General features: G+C 37.0%; 1 protein-coding gene across 1 annotated transcript in view; it reads left to right on the top strand.

Moving 5' to 3' along the window:
* The window catches only part of LOC140764245 (uncharacterized), a 28556-nt gene extending 25012 nt beyond the window's left edge, over nucleotides 1–3544 (top strand). Inside the window, exon 6 of the mRNA XM_073102707.1 lies at nucleotides 156–3544. Coding sequence (XP_072958808.1) covers nucleotides 156–179 — 24 coding nt within the window. The 3' untranslated portion in view covers nucleotides 180–3544. The remainder of the gene's footprint in view (nucleotides 1–155) is intronic.
* The last annotated feature ends 14631 nt before the right edge of the window (nucleotides 3545–18175 follow it).

The following is an 18175-nucleotide window of genomic DNA, read 5'->3' as shown; positions in this document are numbered from 1 at the left end:
AATTGAACTAGAGCGATTGCATAAGGAAGTTACATTTCTGAAAGGGAAGAACAAACTTGACGAAATTCTAAAAGCTCAGATCTCTGGAAAAGACAGGTATGGTGTTGGATACACTGGTAATTCAAATAATAATAAAACTGTATTTGTTTCTGCAGGTATACAAAAGGAAGAATACCTGAAGCCATCAACCGCATTTACAAAGCAATCGTGGATGAACCCTTCTAAACAGAACTTGAATATACAAACTGGTGAATCTTCGACGGTACCAAAGGTAAACTCTAATCACTCTCCTCGACATAAGGTGAGTAGAAAAAGGTTTGTTCCGACATGCTATCATTGCGGCATTCTAGGGCATATTCGACCACATTGTAAATTTTTGCAAAAACCTAGAAGTGCTTTTATTTATGGGATGAAAACAAAGGCCATATGGATCAAGAAATCTGATTTGAAATGTTATGTTGTGCATACTGCCTTGAAAGCCTTAAATTCTGAATTGTGGTATTTAGATAGTGGCTGTTCAAGACATATGTCGGGTGACAAGTCTTTATTTTCTAATCTCGAAAAACATGAAGGGGAGTTGTGACATTCGGAGATGGTAACTCATCCAAGGTAATAGGTAAAGGAAAGGTAAGTACTCTAGGGATTCCTAGTCTCGAAAATATTCTTTATGTTAATAGCTTGAAAGCAAATTTATTAAGCATCATTCAATTTTGTGATGAAGGTTATGGGGTAGAATTCTCTAAAAATGATTGTACTATTTTAGATCATGATGGTAATGTTATATGTTTTGGATCTAGAACATCTAATAATTGCTATATTGTTAGAATTTCACATAATCTGAAATGTAACAAGACAAAACAATAGTAATAGAACATGTTGAGATGGAGAAACAGTTGGGTGATTTGTTACAAAACCTTTTGATTTACAGAGATTTCAGTATCTTCGCACTTCTTTAGGGATTTGTGCTTTGGATTGATTTGTGTTTTAGTTTGCGAGTTTCTTATTATTTTGTTTCATTTTTTTTAGGTTTTATTTTACTCTGAAATTTTCTTTGGTTTTAGTTTTAGATTTGTCGAGAGTTTTTGTTATAAAAAAAAATTGATGCACTCCTAGATTCAATAATATACTCTTGACATAAAAATATGATTTTTCTTTTGATTATGAGTTATTATAGTCAATTTTGTCATCTTGTAGTATATTGTTTCAATTTTTGATTTTGTCACTCCCTCGACTTCTATAATAATAAATTTTTAATGCCTCATAACGTATGTGTATTCTTGTGTGAGCATGATATCATGAAATTTTTTTTAAAATAGCTCTGTATTAACTTTGATTTGCAGAGTTTGACCTCATGCTTAGTTATCAAATATATTTTTATAAAAGATCAATGAAAAGGGCTACAATGAGTTAGTGTGAAAGCCGTCTTGTTTCGAGTCCAGTTTGACTTAGTACATTATTTGCAAATTTAAAAAAAAAATGATATCTATGAATTTCTTCTTGCACATTATTTGATTTGTACTACAAGAAAAGGGCTAGCTACTCATGTGTGAAAGCCATCATTGCACATATATGTTTCAGTAAAAAAAAAATACAGAAAAAATTCCTGTTGTGTTATGGAGAATAAGTCGAAAAGTGCAAAATTTCTATACTAAGTCGGTTTGACTATTGTGTTGCATCATTGTTTATATAGTAAAGTTTGTTTAAGAAGATTGGTTCATGTTTTCTATGCTCATCTTGCATATGCATATCGTTATGATCAATCAAGATTAATTTAATTTTGAGTGATGCATTCGAATTGATTATAATATGCTTTTGATGATTTGATTGATCTGTGTATGACTTATTTCATTTGATTATCATATTCTATGTCTTAAATATATTTTGAAATTTTAGAAGTGCATCTCCAAAAAGATTTTTGATTTGTTTTAGTTTAAAATAAAATTAAAAAAAATAAAAAATAAAAAAACCTTCATTTTCTCCCTCCCAAATCTTCAAGATCTTCATCTTTTTCATCAAATTTTTTACTTCAAACTCTTTTAGAGAGTAGTTCTCCTCCGGATCTAGCATCTTTCAGCCGAATCTTTGAGATTTTCTTCACTTTTTGCGAGGTATGATCATTCATCAATTTTCTTATTTTTTATTCAATTAAGTCTCTTGATCTTGATTGATTTCGTGCGGTTTCGAGTTTTGATCACGTTAAAGTTAATATCTTGATGTTTCTTGTGCAATTGAACATGATATCTTAGCGTTTTCATGTGAAAGATGGGTTTCATTTAGGGTCTTCATGGTTTCTAAAAACCATACTTCATCGTCAGTTTCCTCCGAGTTCTTAGTCTTTGGCATTTGTGTCAAAAAGGGGGAGAGTGTCTTAGTGTCTAGGTTAGTGTCTAGGTGTCTAGATGTGTAGGGGGAGTATGTGCATAGGGGGAGTTTATGAGAGTCTTAAGTACTTTTGAACTTTGCTTGAAGTAACTGTGAACTTTGTCTACTTAAGTACTTTTGAATTTATGCTACATTGATAACTTGTGTTTAGATTGTTTATTCATTTCAAGTTATTTTCACTTGATCTTGGATTGGTATATGTTTATTTGCAGGGCTTGATGTGCAAAATATTCTAGACTTGTTGATTGCTCAATTTGAAGTCTTTGTAATATCTTGTAACCTAGGTGTTTTGTCACAAATTGCCAAAGGGGGAGATTGTTAGGTTTTTATTTGTTGGCAATTGTGTACAAAATATTCTAAGTGTATTTTTTACATGTATATGAGCTTTACACAAGTCTAGAATATCTTTGGTCTGAAGAATTGCAAGGTTATTGGAGAAAAGCTGTTGAGTTCACACCGCGTTCACAAACGCGTTCGAACGCGGTGCGTTCACAAATGAGTTCGAACGCGGTGCGTTCACAAACGAGTTCGAACGCGAAATCTGCGTTCACACAGACAGAGAGCCGCGTTCACAAACGCATTCGAACGCGGGCACTGCGTTCACACAGACAGAGAGCCGCGTTCACAAACGCGTTCGAACGCAACCTGAAGAATTCAAGCTGTCGTGTTCGAACGCACTCGAGTCCGTTCGAACACACCAACAAAGTTTAAAAATATTGGACTTTCATGAGTATGGATAAGATTCAGATTTGACTCTATCTTGAAGATCATGAGTACGGATAAGACTCGGATTTGGCTCTATCTTGAAGTTCATGAGTACGGATAAGACTCGGATTTGTCTCTATCTTGGAGATCATATATAAGGATAGTGTTGCCCTAACCTAGGGCAGTTGAAGAAATATTATTGAAGGAGACTTCTTGAGGCTACATCGATTCTTCAACTAACAATGTTCCACTCATCTACAAGAATTTAATCTTTCGTCTTAAGGGTGATCTAGACGAAAGATCAATCTCGAGGGCTACTGAGATTGGACTTCAATCACAAGAAGCAGTGAATCGTGGGTTCTAGCGATCAAGACTGAGAGAAACAAAGTTGTTTGGATCGACGGGGTGTTTTGTGAGTCAGTCTTGTAACTGCTACTATTATAGTGATTGGTTTTAATCCGAGTTTGGATCCGTGGTTTTTTCCCATTTTGGGTTTTTCCACGTTAAAATCTTGGCGTTCATCTCTGCTTTCGTTCTTAATATTTCTTCGGACTTTTACTTAAACGAACGAGCGATATCATTGCCTAGTGTTTAGATACATACGTGTGTCTAGGGATTTATTTTTTTCAGAAAATATTTACCAAATATTCTCCTGTAATCATAAAATAACAAAACCAAGTGGATTAGATCCATAACTACCTGATCTATAATTTTCGTATTTATGTCTTTCGTAGATTCGAAATGCAACTGGGACAAAAATATGAAATAACGCGGGTGATGGTGGTGGTGATGAGTGGAGTGAATGTAGGGTTTATGGATGATTATTGAGATGAAGGTAGATGATGGATGTGGTTAAAGGATATAGACGAAGGGGAAGAATTGGTTGAGATCCCAAAAAAGATGGGGGACTTGACAAACGAGGGAGATTAGAAGTTAGGAGAGACCTTACCAACGATAGAGGTATAATGATGGTGAAGAGGGAGGAGAGAGCAAGAATAGAAAGAAGGTAGGAGGTAAGAAATCAATAATCCAATAGCATAATGAATTTGGCTATTATCCACACCTTTATAGAGGCTAGCCAATAAGCCATAATACAATAACTAACCCTAATCTTAGTGCAATCTCGCCTATCACGTTCGAACGCACCCGATCGTGTTCGAACGCACAAAAGATATTCTCTGTATGTACGAACGTGATGCAGGTGTTCGAATACGGCGTTCAAACGTGCCCGACTATGTTTGAATGCGTTTTTTGCATTCTCTATATTTGCGAATTTGATGCAGACATTTGTAAGGACGTTCGAACGCGATCCCTTCGAATGCGCATTCGAACGCGACCTATAGAAATTTTATTTTAATAAAAATAAACAACTAATGTAATAAGAAAAGACTCTAACAAGATGTATCAAATGACCAAATCCCTTGCAACAGAAGCACTGAACAGTGCTCATATCCCTGCTTCGTGGTCTACCTTGTATTGCATAGGCCATAGGAATAAATATAGAATGATGTTGTTCCATAGTGGTTTGAGTTAGAAGGCGTTGTTCCTCGCGAAGAAAATTATTGAGCCATGTATCCAAGGGGAGGACAGATTCACAGTTCATATAATTTAGGTCTCAGTTTCATTAGAATTTGATCCCTCTAAGTAGTTTTATGGACAGATCGAACAAAACTAAGACCTTTGGATGGTAAGCCAGCATAAACTATATCAGTGTTTTAGCCCAAAGATTAGTGAATCTAGAGTAAAAATCAGAGATGGAAAGACCATCCTGTTGAAGAGTAGCCAATTCATGTTCAAGATGGAACTGACGAGCAGTATTTTGTTGACTGTAGACCTTCTTCAAGTAAGTCGACATTTGAGCTGCAGTCTGAGAAGATTGAAGGTTCAAGATGATGTTGGGTTCCACAATTCTAAAATCCATACCATAACTTGTGTGTCCTTGACTTCCCACTTGGCATGTTGATCATTGTCTTTGTTCTTGTTAGGAGCTGGGTAACTTCCATCAACATGTTCCCATAGCTCCTTACCTGTGATGAAAATCCTGAAATGAAATGCCCATGCAGGGTAATTCTTGCCATTGAAACAAATCAAAGAAACATCAGATTTATCCAAAGACATGAGGTCAAGAGAACTTGAACAAGAATAACCGAGATTAAGAAATTTTGATAGCACGAGACAATTCAATTTAGAGCTATAGCTCTGATACCATGACAGATTAGAGTTTTTGAAAAATAATCTATGTTTCTTCATCGACAATCTCCCATTATATGAACAATTTACAAGCAATCTTTGGAAAGAAATACAAGCTGATTTTCAGCCCTTACTATATATACATCTATCTAAATATACCATATAGCTAGTATATCCTAATTAAGGAAGGAATAAATCTATATAATTATATTGTCAAAGCTGTAAATTTGGCATTAAATGTCTAGATATTTCCTTTGACATTTCAAACCACCGACTAATGCATTTAATTTTAGATCATGATAGTTTATTGTTAAGATGTTAATAAAATATGTATGCATATTTGTGAATTATAAATTTATAATCTATTATTTTTATGGTTGTGAATTGCACTATTAAATTTATAAATACTATATATATATATATTATATCATATACAATTATTTTTAGTTTTTATATATTAAATTGCTAGACTGCCTTGGCATCCACCTTCTGCCTAGGCGCTAGGAGGTTGGATGACTGCCCACAATTAGCGGCCGCCTTTCAATACACTCGTTCTATTTGTAGAGATTCATTTTGCTAAATTTATATGTATTTGACATACAAAAATTTTATTTATTTTTAAACTTTTAATATTTTGTGTTATTGTCTTAAAAAAATATCATAATTTATTTAAAATTTTATTTTGTTTAAGATCTAATTCTCTATTTGAAAATTATCCATGTCTGTTAAGTTAGTATGGTTTTAAATTTGGCTATTTGTCCAATATCCATATTCGAATCCAAATTTGGACATAAAATATTGATCCGAACATAGGTTAAGCACTATTCAATCCGTCTTTAATCTATTTTCACCTCTAGGAGAAGACGTAGAAACCATCTCTAGTTGTGATCTCCGAGACTAATTCCTTAGTGGTGAAGTCGAAGGCTGTCACAGATAATGGAATTCGAACCGACGATGACAGCAGAGCGGAGTTGGTGACGACGGTGGTGGTAGTGTGACTATGGTGAAGGTTGTCGACAATGGAGGTGAATTGGCTTGCGGAGGTGGCCCTATGGAATGGTTTGATGGTGCATCACAACCTCCTCGCGAAGGCGGCCCTATGGAATGGTTTGATGGTGCATCACAACCTCCTCGCGAAGGCAATGGAGTTGGGTCAGTGACCAGAGTCCTCTCAAAAGGTGGGGATGATGCTGGATCAGGCAAAGACAGACCGGCTCAAGGAGGAGAATTGTTGCCTTGAGAAGGCAATGAAGTGGAGGATGATGGGAGAAGCAAAGGGGTAGGGGTAGGGTGGCTTTTCTTATAGGTTTGTTATGTGAGGATAGGGGTGGTTCTCCAAGTGGTTAAAATGGGTTACTTGGCTGTTTTTTATTTGGTAAAAGGAGAGTGCATTAATTAACTGTCTTGCTGGCAAAACAAATCGCTAACATCAGTGTACAAAAGACATACTAGAGGGAGAGGGAAAGAGCCTTCCCAAGTACAATCGTGACTTGTTATAATTTGTCAACCAATCTAGGCAATTGGCTTCTCAGAAGACATGGGAGACGGTGAAAACAACAAAAGAAGAGGATAGGAACACAATATCTTCAATAAGAGTCATTATAGACCAAGGGGTAGAATGGACACTTTTCAAACCGTTCACTTGTAGCAATGGGTCCGATTATGTGGCTTAGGTGAAGGCTTAGGTTTACTTGGTTTTGCATCTTGATAAAGAATATCCGAAGGTGGTGGGACACATGTAAATATAATGGAATAGGTGGGGAGTTTTGATACATTTGTGTGTGGGTAATGCAAGAGAAGTCTTAAGAAAAGATAGATTATGTTGGAGTTGGTCGTGGAAGGGATTCATTAGAAATTAGCTCCCCTTCACTTCAAAAATAACTTTCTTCTTATTTCGGAATACAATTTTTTATTCTAAAATAACAACTAAATATTATAATAATTTCATTCTAAAATATAAATACTATTTATCAAAATTACATTTTATATTATATATTAACCTAATTATTAATTTACCTTTGATATCTATTCTATCAACTTTATATCAAATCGAAGAATATTATGATAATTTCATAAAAAATAAAAAATATTTTTCTCATTTTGTATCCTTATTTTAGAATATAAGTGAATATAAGAATAGTTATTACAAGAATAAAGACCTAATTTTGAGAATAATAAAGAGAATACTTATTTTAGAATTAACTTTATTCCTAAGGGAAAGGGTAAATGACCTAAAATTCTAACATTGAAATTCAGAATTTTGAGGTGGAGGGAAAAAAATCTGGATTTGAACATCAAATTTTTTTTTTTCTTTCAAATAGATGCTCTTTGTTTACTTCTTGTGACAACGGCAGGGAAAATAATTAATTTGTCGGTGCTCGACTATTGGATGATGCATAGATAATTCAATTTTGGTGATCATCAAGTCTTGCTTCATGGTTCTGTGGTGACGATCGGTTCTACTAAGTTTTTAAAGATGGTGATCTTCTCATGCGACTCGGGACTTGTGCTTGACGTGCGGTAGAGTTGGCCACAATCCAACATTTGTCGGTGCGAGCGAAGAACAAATGCAGTGCAGTGTAGAACCTTGGAGGTTGACCGTCAATGTAAATAAAATTGTAGGAATTTTGCCTCTTGCACCACACTTGGCAGTAAATTGTTATTACTCAATCCAAGTCGCTAGATTTATTCACTCTCAAGCCTCAACACACATTAACTAAGAAGTAAAGTTGGTGCAGTAAACTAGAATTTGGCCACCTTATAGTTAGTTCCGAGACTTTATGCATCCCATAGTGCAACTATGACAAAAAATCAGTTGTCAGATGGCTCCAGATCTTACATTGTAGCTCTTTTGATGTTAATGGTTTACACCAAATTTCTTCTAATGTACTTCCTTCCATAACTTTTTTTGTAAGTTTTCTAAACCTTTTGGATGCGATTGCTCTCTTAACCGGTTAATACACGGAGCTTCTTCCATGTAGTCATGTAATGTTGCAGTGTTTCATTTGTTACCCATCAAAAAGATGTTACCATGAAATAGCTTCTCATATAATGATGTAAGCTGATACAAAGATGAATTCTACTATTCGTTGGTTCATAACTACTGCAAGTCTTTCCTTTTGCATACTTTGAATTGTCCCCTTCTTTTATCTTACAGCACGGGGGAAATCTTTATATGCTGGCTGACAGTCTTTGTTGCATGAGGCAGCATTTCAACTTTTGAAGGCGCCTAGGTTTGGAGCTTGACAGTGTCTATGAAGGGCTAATTGTCTTTTTTTCTTCTTCTTCTAAGCCATCCTTTCATCTTCTAGAGAAACTAGCAATTTTGCTTCACAGCGTTCCTTCAACGACCTTTGGGCATTGAAAATAAGCAGACTTCCTTCACAGCGTTCCTCTAAAGCCTAATTATTTTACAGGCAAATAAGCAGAGTTTCCGCGGCAACAAGCATTGAAGTGCACAGTAATATGTTCTTTTTATGAAACCAGTTATATGTTGTAAATTTTCAACATAGCAATTAATCTGTCAATAATTCTAGTCCTGTGAGCAGTTCATTGTTCCCTCAAGTGAGATGAAAAAATAATACTTGCATGGCCCCCATTCTCTTGTATGCGTCTCTCTCCGTGCCTTCATTCTTCCAACAAACTACTATTATTTGGAAAACTATTCTATCTATATTTTATTAGAATCACAACATAAATTTCTATAGATGGCACTAATTGGGCCCTCCTGTGATCTAAAAATGCCTTCTTATATATATTGTTATACGAGTACTGTGAGGGTGGTTTCAACAATATAGTTTGTAGTCCCAACAAAAGCATTAGCCAAGTATGGAATGCACATTGTCTTTAAGTAAGCAAAGTCCAAACTCTAATTAAGCCGAGCTCATACGTCGGTCGCAAGCAGACAAACATATTTGGCAGCCCCCCTACCTTTGATATTACGAGACATCCTATTTGGATTTGGCATTAGTTGCTTCATATTTAAGCTACGATGATAATTGACAAAGAAGCGGGCCAGATATGATCCAGAAAAGAGAAGCTGACCAGCTCCTCGTAGTACAAAAAAGGAATCAGTATACCAAATGAACGACCGGAAATACCGCCACTAGTACAACTTCCTTGTTTGGAAACGTAGACGCTTAAATGGGATTACTCCAATTTGCAGGTCAAACAGTAAGCAGCAAGTAGTGCTCTTGTGACTCACAGCTACCGGGCTGGGTGGCCCCACGCGCTTTCCCGCCCGCTAAAACTTGCACACCAAAAGACAGAAGAAAGATTAATTCCTCGCCACATGCCCACGCAAATGGCAAAACCCCTCCCCTGCACCTTCCCAATCCCTTATAAATAGAGAGACCACACACACGCATCTCCCAAACAAAATCCAGCCTCTTTGCTTCTCTCTCTTGCCCGTTACCAATTTTATTTATTTATAAGTTGCAACATAACAACTACTCCTCTCTTCTATAAGCAAAATGGAAGCCACTTCTCTCTCTTCTTCCATCGCATCCTCCGTCCACCGTCTTTCTTCCTTCCCGGCCGGACCACGACCTGGCCTGGTCCGGCGCCCCTGCCTCAGGAAGAAGGCGTCGAGCACCGTCGTACTCGCCTACGGCTCCGACTACGGCGGGGGGCTCGTGGACGAGAGCATGATCGTGCTCCGTAGGAGGATCCACGAGACGAGGATCGCGGAGAGGAACTACGAGCCGCCGTCCGATTGGATGAGTTGGGAGAAGCAGATGTACACGAGCTACCCTTCGGATGTGTGCGAGGTCATGGGACTATTGCAGACCTTCTTGATGAACACTAGGCCCAGCCTGGGCATAGGAATGATGGTTCTCGTGATGCTGAGTGTACCCGCGTCGGCTGTCATGATCTTGTACCGCTTGATCGATGCATCAACGTCCGTTCTCTCCGGGATGCATCTGAATTAGTTGCACTCGTTTGTTGTTCATTATTTGGTATACTAGTATAGCTCTCTATGTACGTAGCATATATAGAAACATAAAGAGAAGTGCTTTCAGATTTCACATCACCTGGAATCCTAATCCATAGTGGGTTCTCATTAAAGGACATGGAAATGGCTGAAAAAGCTACGAATCTCCTCTTCTCTATAAATTCGATGTCTCTCTATTTTAGTAGCTTCATTCTTAGTGTTGCAAGGAGTTTAAACTCCTCTTTGATCCCATCCAGAAGCGCAGCGCACTACTAGCTGTGCTCTCAACTTATTGATGCCAATTTAGTAACGAATTGAAAGAGTAAGAAGAATTGATGAAAAACCATTGCTAGCTATTGGATTTGTTAGTGCTTTGCTACCATAAAAGAAATCTCTTTCTTCCCGTACCGGTTTGATGGGTCTAAAATTGAGGATTGCAAATTCCTTTTATGCCCTTGAGTCAGACAAAAAATTCGGTCCCTACGTAACAGGCCGGCACTTGAACTAGAAAGGAGGGTAGGAGGTTACCGAAAAAGAGCTCAAGCATACCATTATGTACTCGATTTGATAGGATACACAGAGAAGAAAACTACATTTTTACTCCCACGTGTTTAAGTTTAAATTCGGTTCATTTTTATAATTTATTTGTGTCACTTTATTAAATTTAAAGGTACTTATTAGTTACAAAAAGTTGTATAAAATAATATCAATTAAATTTTAAATAATAAATATATTAAACTTAATCAGTATTATTTTAAATACGTTAAAAATATATCTAATTATTTATAATTTTATCTTTAATAAGTACCTTCAATATATTTGTCCTACAATTTTATCAAATATGATTAAAAAATAAATATTTCTATTTGAATATAACAATAAGAAAGTGAAATGATATAAATTAAATTATAGAAAATAAACTGAATTTAGACCCAACAACAGTGTAAAAATGTAATTTAAAAAAGAAATAGATTGAATTCAACTATTGATTGTTCGTTATTATTGGCAAAAGATGATTGGCGAAAGATGACGATGTACTATATCTGGCAATGCTAGTTGACCCAAAAAGTTGTTTCTCTACTTTTAAATATTATATCCCTTTTGGCCGGGTGAGATAAGATCCGGCCAACTCCATATTACAAGACGGGCACCGGCACGGCCGGTAATTACGCCAGCATTAGTAGTATAATATCTTCTTGGAACCGTTCAATGAGACTTGAGTGATTGACTCCATCCAAATATAAATGTTATTCTTAGTGCGAAGCACTGGTGACTCACAGCTGCCGGTGGCCCCCACACGCTTTTCCACCCGTTTATCTGCCATCTTAGTATTCCTGATCACATGCCCATCACAATCCCACCACCTCCAAATCCCTATAAATAGAGATTATAAACTTCCATGCCATCATTATTAGCAGTACTGAGATTCTGAGCCAACGCTCGTGTTTATTCGAGAATTCTACGCCCTCACATACTATTATATTTTTCCGAGGGCAGTGAGATAAGCTATGAAATATCGTTATCGATACGTTAGCTGACATTCAACGTATCTTAGCTTGTACTAAGTAAGCACTCTTAATTACAACTTCCAACAAAACAACTATTTCTCTCCTCGCCACCTAATCCTCCTCTCATTGCTAGGGCTCAAAATGCCGTGAGAACACAAACGAAATTCCTATCATTATCAAATTTAAAGAATTTCGACACACACGTGTGTATTTAAACTTTAGGAAATAATTTTAACTATTTACTTAAGTAAATATGCAAAATAACTATCGAAGAGGCAAACAAAGATAAACACTAAGATATTTACATAAATAAACTCTAATAGGAAAAATAAATTATAAACTCGAATTAAAACTAATCACTAAACTTACAGCAGTTACAAGATTGACTTATAAAACAACTCATCGATTCTTACGATTTGTTTCACTAAGTCTTACTCGCTACAGCCTGCGATTTACTGATTTTCGTGATTAATCACTAATCTCAGTAGCTATCGAGATTGATTCTTCGTCTAGATGATCCTTAAGATGAAAGTTTAGTGCGTTGAAGAAAAGACGGATCTTGTTGATACAAGAACGTTGTTACTTTAAGTATTTTTTTTTTTCCAAAAGTAATCACTAACTCTCACACAGGGTTATGGCATCCCAATTCTCATGTAGATTAACAAAATAAAGTCAAATCTAAGTTAAAACAAAATTCACATAACTCTAGAAATTGCATGTTATATGGACGCGTTCGAGTACGACCCGAATGCATTCGAACGGCCAAAACACCCCTTCTATATGTGTGAATGCTTAAGTCCGTGTTTAAACGTGGTATGAACGCGATGACTTATCTTCTCTAAACTTGGAAAATTTTTAATTGGAATTCTATCAAAACTTATACATATGTACATATGTAAAATTACTTAAATTATTTTGTACACATTTTTTGACACCAAAAAGCAAACATAATTAAATGGGTACGAGTATAAGTGTTGGAAACCGTCTCCTTACCAGAAAGCAGGATCACATGGATATTTATAGTGACAATTATATGTCTCAACTATGATAGTACCTAAAGCAACCGAAGGGATAGATTGGAGTGTCTTTAAGTTCCTACAACATGGGTTGTTCGGAATCCCTGAGCGAAACAATATTAGTAAAGCAAATATCGTTTAAATTTAAAGCGATTATTTTTTATTAAAAAAAAAAATTAAAGCAATTGTTATGTCGTAAATATCAACATCCGTCACAAAACATGACTACTTTTCCACTATTGATTTTGCTCATACCAAATGATGGTTTCTTTTGGGACCATCTTATTAAGTGACATGATTTTCTTTAGATTTGTTTGTCGGGCAAGTTTAATCTTTCTTTCCATTAATAATTACACAGCACCAAGGAATAATCTCTCGCAACCTCCTCCTCCTCCTCCTTATTATTATTATTATTATTATTATTATTATTATTATTATTATTATTATTATTATTATTAATGAAATTTCATAGACTAAAAATCATTCAAATGCTAAAGCGAGTCAAACATAACCCTATGTAGTTGAGATGAGCCAACGTGATTTGCAATCCTAAGCCCCATCAGTAGAGCTTGGGACTTCCAGTTGTAAGCATTGTAGCAGTCTTTGGAGGAAGAAATCTATTGGGATTAGAGATGACATATATGCGAGCCCCACCTTTGGACCCACCATGCCACACGTCCGAAAGGCTCTTCCATAGAGATGTCTTCCACTCGAGGGATGATATCTAGATCTTTGCAACTTAAGGTTAAAGGAAGAGGAGGTATACTTTACCAATCTCCATTGGCTGGAATGTGTTAGGACGACTTAGCAAAGAAAGTTCCAGTAGGATCTAGAAGACTTCCAGATAAGCTTGTCAGGGCGAGTAGGGCCAAGGATGCATGATATTGCAAATGCTGACGGCTATCTCGGGGTGTTATGTCGATCATATTGCCATCCCTACTATCTCTTGAATGTTTCTGCTGAGTAGTTTTAAGATTCCTTGAGCTTGGTCTTGGTTTTCCAAACAGAGAAGGGAAGTCTATGACCTTCATAACAGGAAGCCCAATTGCTACTTTTAGTGCATCATGTGATCTCATGCATGGGATCGACTTCTAGAGAGGTTATTTCAACTCTATTAACCGTCTATACTCTCTATCATATATATTGTAACCTCATCTTAACCTCTTGTAACAAACTACATAAACATGCTTACATAAGGGCATTGAAGAGCCATCGAGTACCATGTCAATTACTCTTACTTCCACCTCATCTTCTTCACTCTCCTCCACATTAGCTACTCCCAACAAATCTCCCATTTGCTTAAATGTTAAACTCGACAATGGAAACTTCCCACTATTGCGTTCCCAGTTTCTTCCTAGATCTCTGAAACTCTGTGACTTCGAAGGCCTTATCAATGGTACCTCTCCATGTTGAGACCAGTTCCTTACCCCTCCTAGGAAGGATGCCATGTCGTCAGCCTCACGACCTCTTCTAATAGTGAGCCAACCCGGTTACTAACACAGATGAGGTGGAAGTAAGACTCATTTGCCACCTCCATAAACTTACGAGTGAATCCTACACCATCAGAAGAACTCATTGGTCTCATGGTCGCATCACCATTGCACCTGATTCCACCATGCTCATCCCTCCATCTCCTACAATCCATGTACATCACCTCCCATGTATTACTCACGTTCAGCTCATAGGGGTGCCAACGAGCCAATGGATAATTTGGCCTGCTAGATAAGTTCGTGTTGGGTGGAGTTCTGTATGTGAAATATTGAAAACTTAATCCAAAACAAAACCCCCTTTAATAAATAACTGCTATTTTTCAAATAATATATGCTTAGGAGTCTACGTGCTATTCTTAGATTATATAATTAGGACTTGTGCTAATATATATTAGAGCTGATCAAACAACCAAGCCCGCCCATGCCCAATTTAGCCCAGTTTGGATCATGCTAAGTGTGGCCCGGATCCGATTTGGGCACGGCATGTATCTGATTTGGGCCCAGCCCGACCCGAGTCTGAATTACCAATGGCGGCATGGGCCAGTCTTTTGCCCACCCGGCTCGGCCTGGAAGCCCAACCATCAGCCAGACTCAAAATCCTGGTTCGAAAACCCACTCATAAGCTCAACTCGAAAGCCTGCCTTCTAGTCGGCTTGCCCACAAGCCTAGTTAGCTATAGTAAAACCTAATGGGAATTCGTCTACTATGTACTGTTTAACTCCTCCCAAACCTACATCGTGCCGGTCAAAGCCAACATCTCTGATCCAGTTGGAGTCCGAGCCCTCTTTGATAGAGTCGAATCCTCCTTTGGCTGGTCGGCGCACATCCTCGTGGTTTGCGACCGAGTTCTTGACCCTAGCTACCCCTTGATCGCCAACACAGATCTCGAGGATTAGGACTCCGCCTTCGTGGTCAACAACCGAGGGGCCTTCCTATATTGTCGGGTGGAGGAGCGGCGATGGGTGGGTGGTGGTAGTGTCGTCGTCACTAGTGGCGGCTTAGCCTCTAAGTACGGGGCATACATGGCTTCAAAGGTGGCGATGGAGGCAATGGTGCGGATCCTATCGAAGGAGCTGAAGGGGATATTGATCACGGTGAACTCTGTGGTGCCGAGGCTAGTGGCGACTGATGGGGAACTTTAGGGAGATGTCACATTAGACGGTGGAACGAGGGGAGGCTCCAGCTTGCTCTCTGACAGGTGGTCAAGGGTTACACTTTTGTAGTCCGGCCCGAACCCAGTAGGGCTTGACCTACTCGTGAGCTTGGCTTGGACCACTCGACCATCACTTATAGTATATATAGATTAGACAACTTGATCTATACTATTAAAAGATGAGTCATAATGAATTCAAACTATACAAATATAGTACTTTAACAAAAAAAATTATTAAATTTTAACGCCAGAGTCCACTAATGGTTTCGAAACCGGCAACAACTTTGATATTTAGGTATACATTATGATAAGGACAAATGAGTACCAGGTAAACAGATGTCTTTATCATTGGATGACTGCCTTTTTTTTTGTCCTTTTTCGTCTGATACACCTTTTGGCTTGATCTAAGATATATAAACACATGAACACCAAAAAAGTTCTCATGATCAGGTTCAGGAACTGTGGTAAAGGAGGCTTATCCTTTTCACATTTATAGCCATAAGTTACATAAAGTAGTGAATTAAGATAAAAAATTCTTTGATGGACTTAGATACCTATTTGTTGTCCTACATTTATCTATATATGAGGGATTAGTGATGTCAGATAAGTACATCTAATTTTTATTCATTCTTCATTAATCTAAGCATCATCCGTTGCGGTCACTGGACAATTTATAAGGCTTATTACAGTTTATTAATTGGTATTAGATCAAGATTATTACTAGATTGATGAAGAAGTTAAGAGCAATTAATTATATTGATCAACAAATTATATATTTTAGGATTTAATAAATTATGATTTTGTTTGAATGATACGGATTGGTAATCTAAGGAAGTTTTATCTTTTTCTCAATAATCTCGGCAAGATATACTACAAATTGGCTTTGCTAGGAGAGTTTTTGATCAAACTAGATCTGTTTTTAATCTTATTCACCGAAATGACTTATACCCTAATTAATATCATAATGAGTCTACTTTATTGTAACCCTAAATAAAATGGTAAACTCCCTAGTGTTTTATCCAACCAAAAGTTAAATGTTAATCAGATCAGTATTTTTTTAAGTAAAATACTGATATAATTAGTATTTTTATTAAAAGAAAAAATACTGAACAATTTAGTGCTTTAATAGAAAAAGAAGATACACATAAAAAGCTGAAAAGCTTAACATTTTATTATTAAAAATATTAAATAAGAAAAGGAAAAAGTTTGTAACGTCATAACTTTGTGCTTTGTTATCTATTTTAGTCATAAAATATATAGTTGTGTAGATGATAGAAACCAAATCGAGATCGATCTATTTAAAAATTATAATATTTTATAGGTAGTAGTCTCGTGAGTTAAGAATTTAATAACTCTAGTTTGACATGATTCCAAGGTAGGGTTCAAAAGATATAATCAAAATAGAGGGGAAAGGTTGAAACTCGATAGATTGGTAATTATTCGATGTTGCGGCAGTTGTCGGGAGGGTGACGGAGGGCCAATGATGGTGGTGGATGATTGTAAGATAAGGTAGCTCGTGGAGGAAGAATGTGGTTAGGATCTAGAAGCTTGTAAGTGATCTAATATTAAGATCTACTTTTATAAAAATAAAGACAGTTTAACAGCTATGATAAAACGATAAATGCTCAAATAAAAAATGGCTAAACTTAATATTCATTCCACGATGATAATTAATCCATGACCTCTTCTATTTATATGAATAGAATTATAGCAGGTCAGATCCAATTTGCCCTGTTGGGCTTACATCCATTTTATTTGAAATTAAAACCAATAAACAAATTCAACTAACTCGACTCGAGTTGACTCGTCTCAATTGACTTAATCCCACGTGGTTGAATCATATCAGTCCACCATGCTTTCGACACTGTCCTCAATATGGCTAATCCCTGACATCCTTGTACTTATAGAGCCGATCATGCCAATCAGTGGGCTTAGGTTCATTCTCTTTAAGACTGCCAACGTGGCTAATCTCTTCTTCCTTCTCTCCTCCCTCAGCAGCAGCCACTATCCTAGCTATGCCACCTCTAACTCTCGTCGATCGGCTTACCACCCTAGACTCTTAGAGGCAGCTCACTTCTCTCTCTTCTTCTACTCTCCCTACCATCGCCTTAACCACAATCCACCATCCCTAACCTTCCACCACCATCATCCCTATTGGCACCACCCCATCATCGCCGACATATCACCATCATATTCCACCTAGAAGTCCGGGCCTCCACCCACGCATCTCAAATCTAACATCTCAAATCCCACTTAGATTTGAATCCAGTATTTTTGACCTTCTGACCTTTGTACACTATTTTAAAATTTTGTTGGAAAGCTCTTTCCTAGTGCTACAGTATATCAAAATAGTATATTGATCCAAACTCTTTCCTAGCGCTATAGTATATCAAAATCTCTCGAAAGCTCTATAAATTTTTTTGCCTAGACCTAGTTGCAAGTCAGATCAACTCTTTTTAAGGGGAGATTGTATCAAAGTCATTGGGTACAAAGCGACGTGTGATCTGCTAGCAATTAGGTTGAACCATCTTTGCAAGCTGAGTTGAAATAGGAGTTGGCTTAAGAGGGTCCTGGATGTGAGTTGCCTTCCTCCTCTCTTCTTTATGAAGCCAATTTAGTCAGTCCAACTTCAACTCCATCAATACAGCTAGGGAGAAGATCTTATCAAAAGTAGTGAGCTTTAGAGTCTTGACCTTAGCCTGAATGTTAGATCTGAGCCTGCTAATAAAGGTACCCTTCAAGGTCGAGTTTAACTAGTTGGTGACTCGGTTGTAGATACATTCGAACTACTCTTGGTA

Source organism: Typha angustifolia, chromosome 8 (assembly GCF_048772165.1).
Source record: "Typha angustifolia cultivar Huaian chromosome 8, ASM4877216v1, whole genome shotgun sequence".
Taxonomy (NCBI): domain Eukaryota; kingdom Viridiplantae; phylum Streptophyta; class Magnoliopsida; order Poales; family Typhaceae; genus Typha; species Typha angustifolia.
Note: the sequence above shows the minus strand (reverse complement) of the source record. Positions and strands in the feature narration are given on the sequence as shown.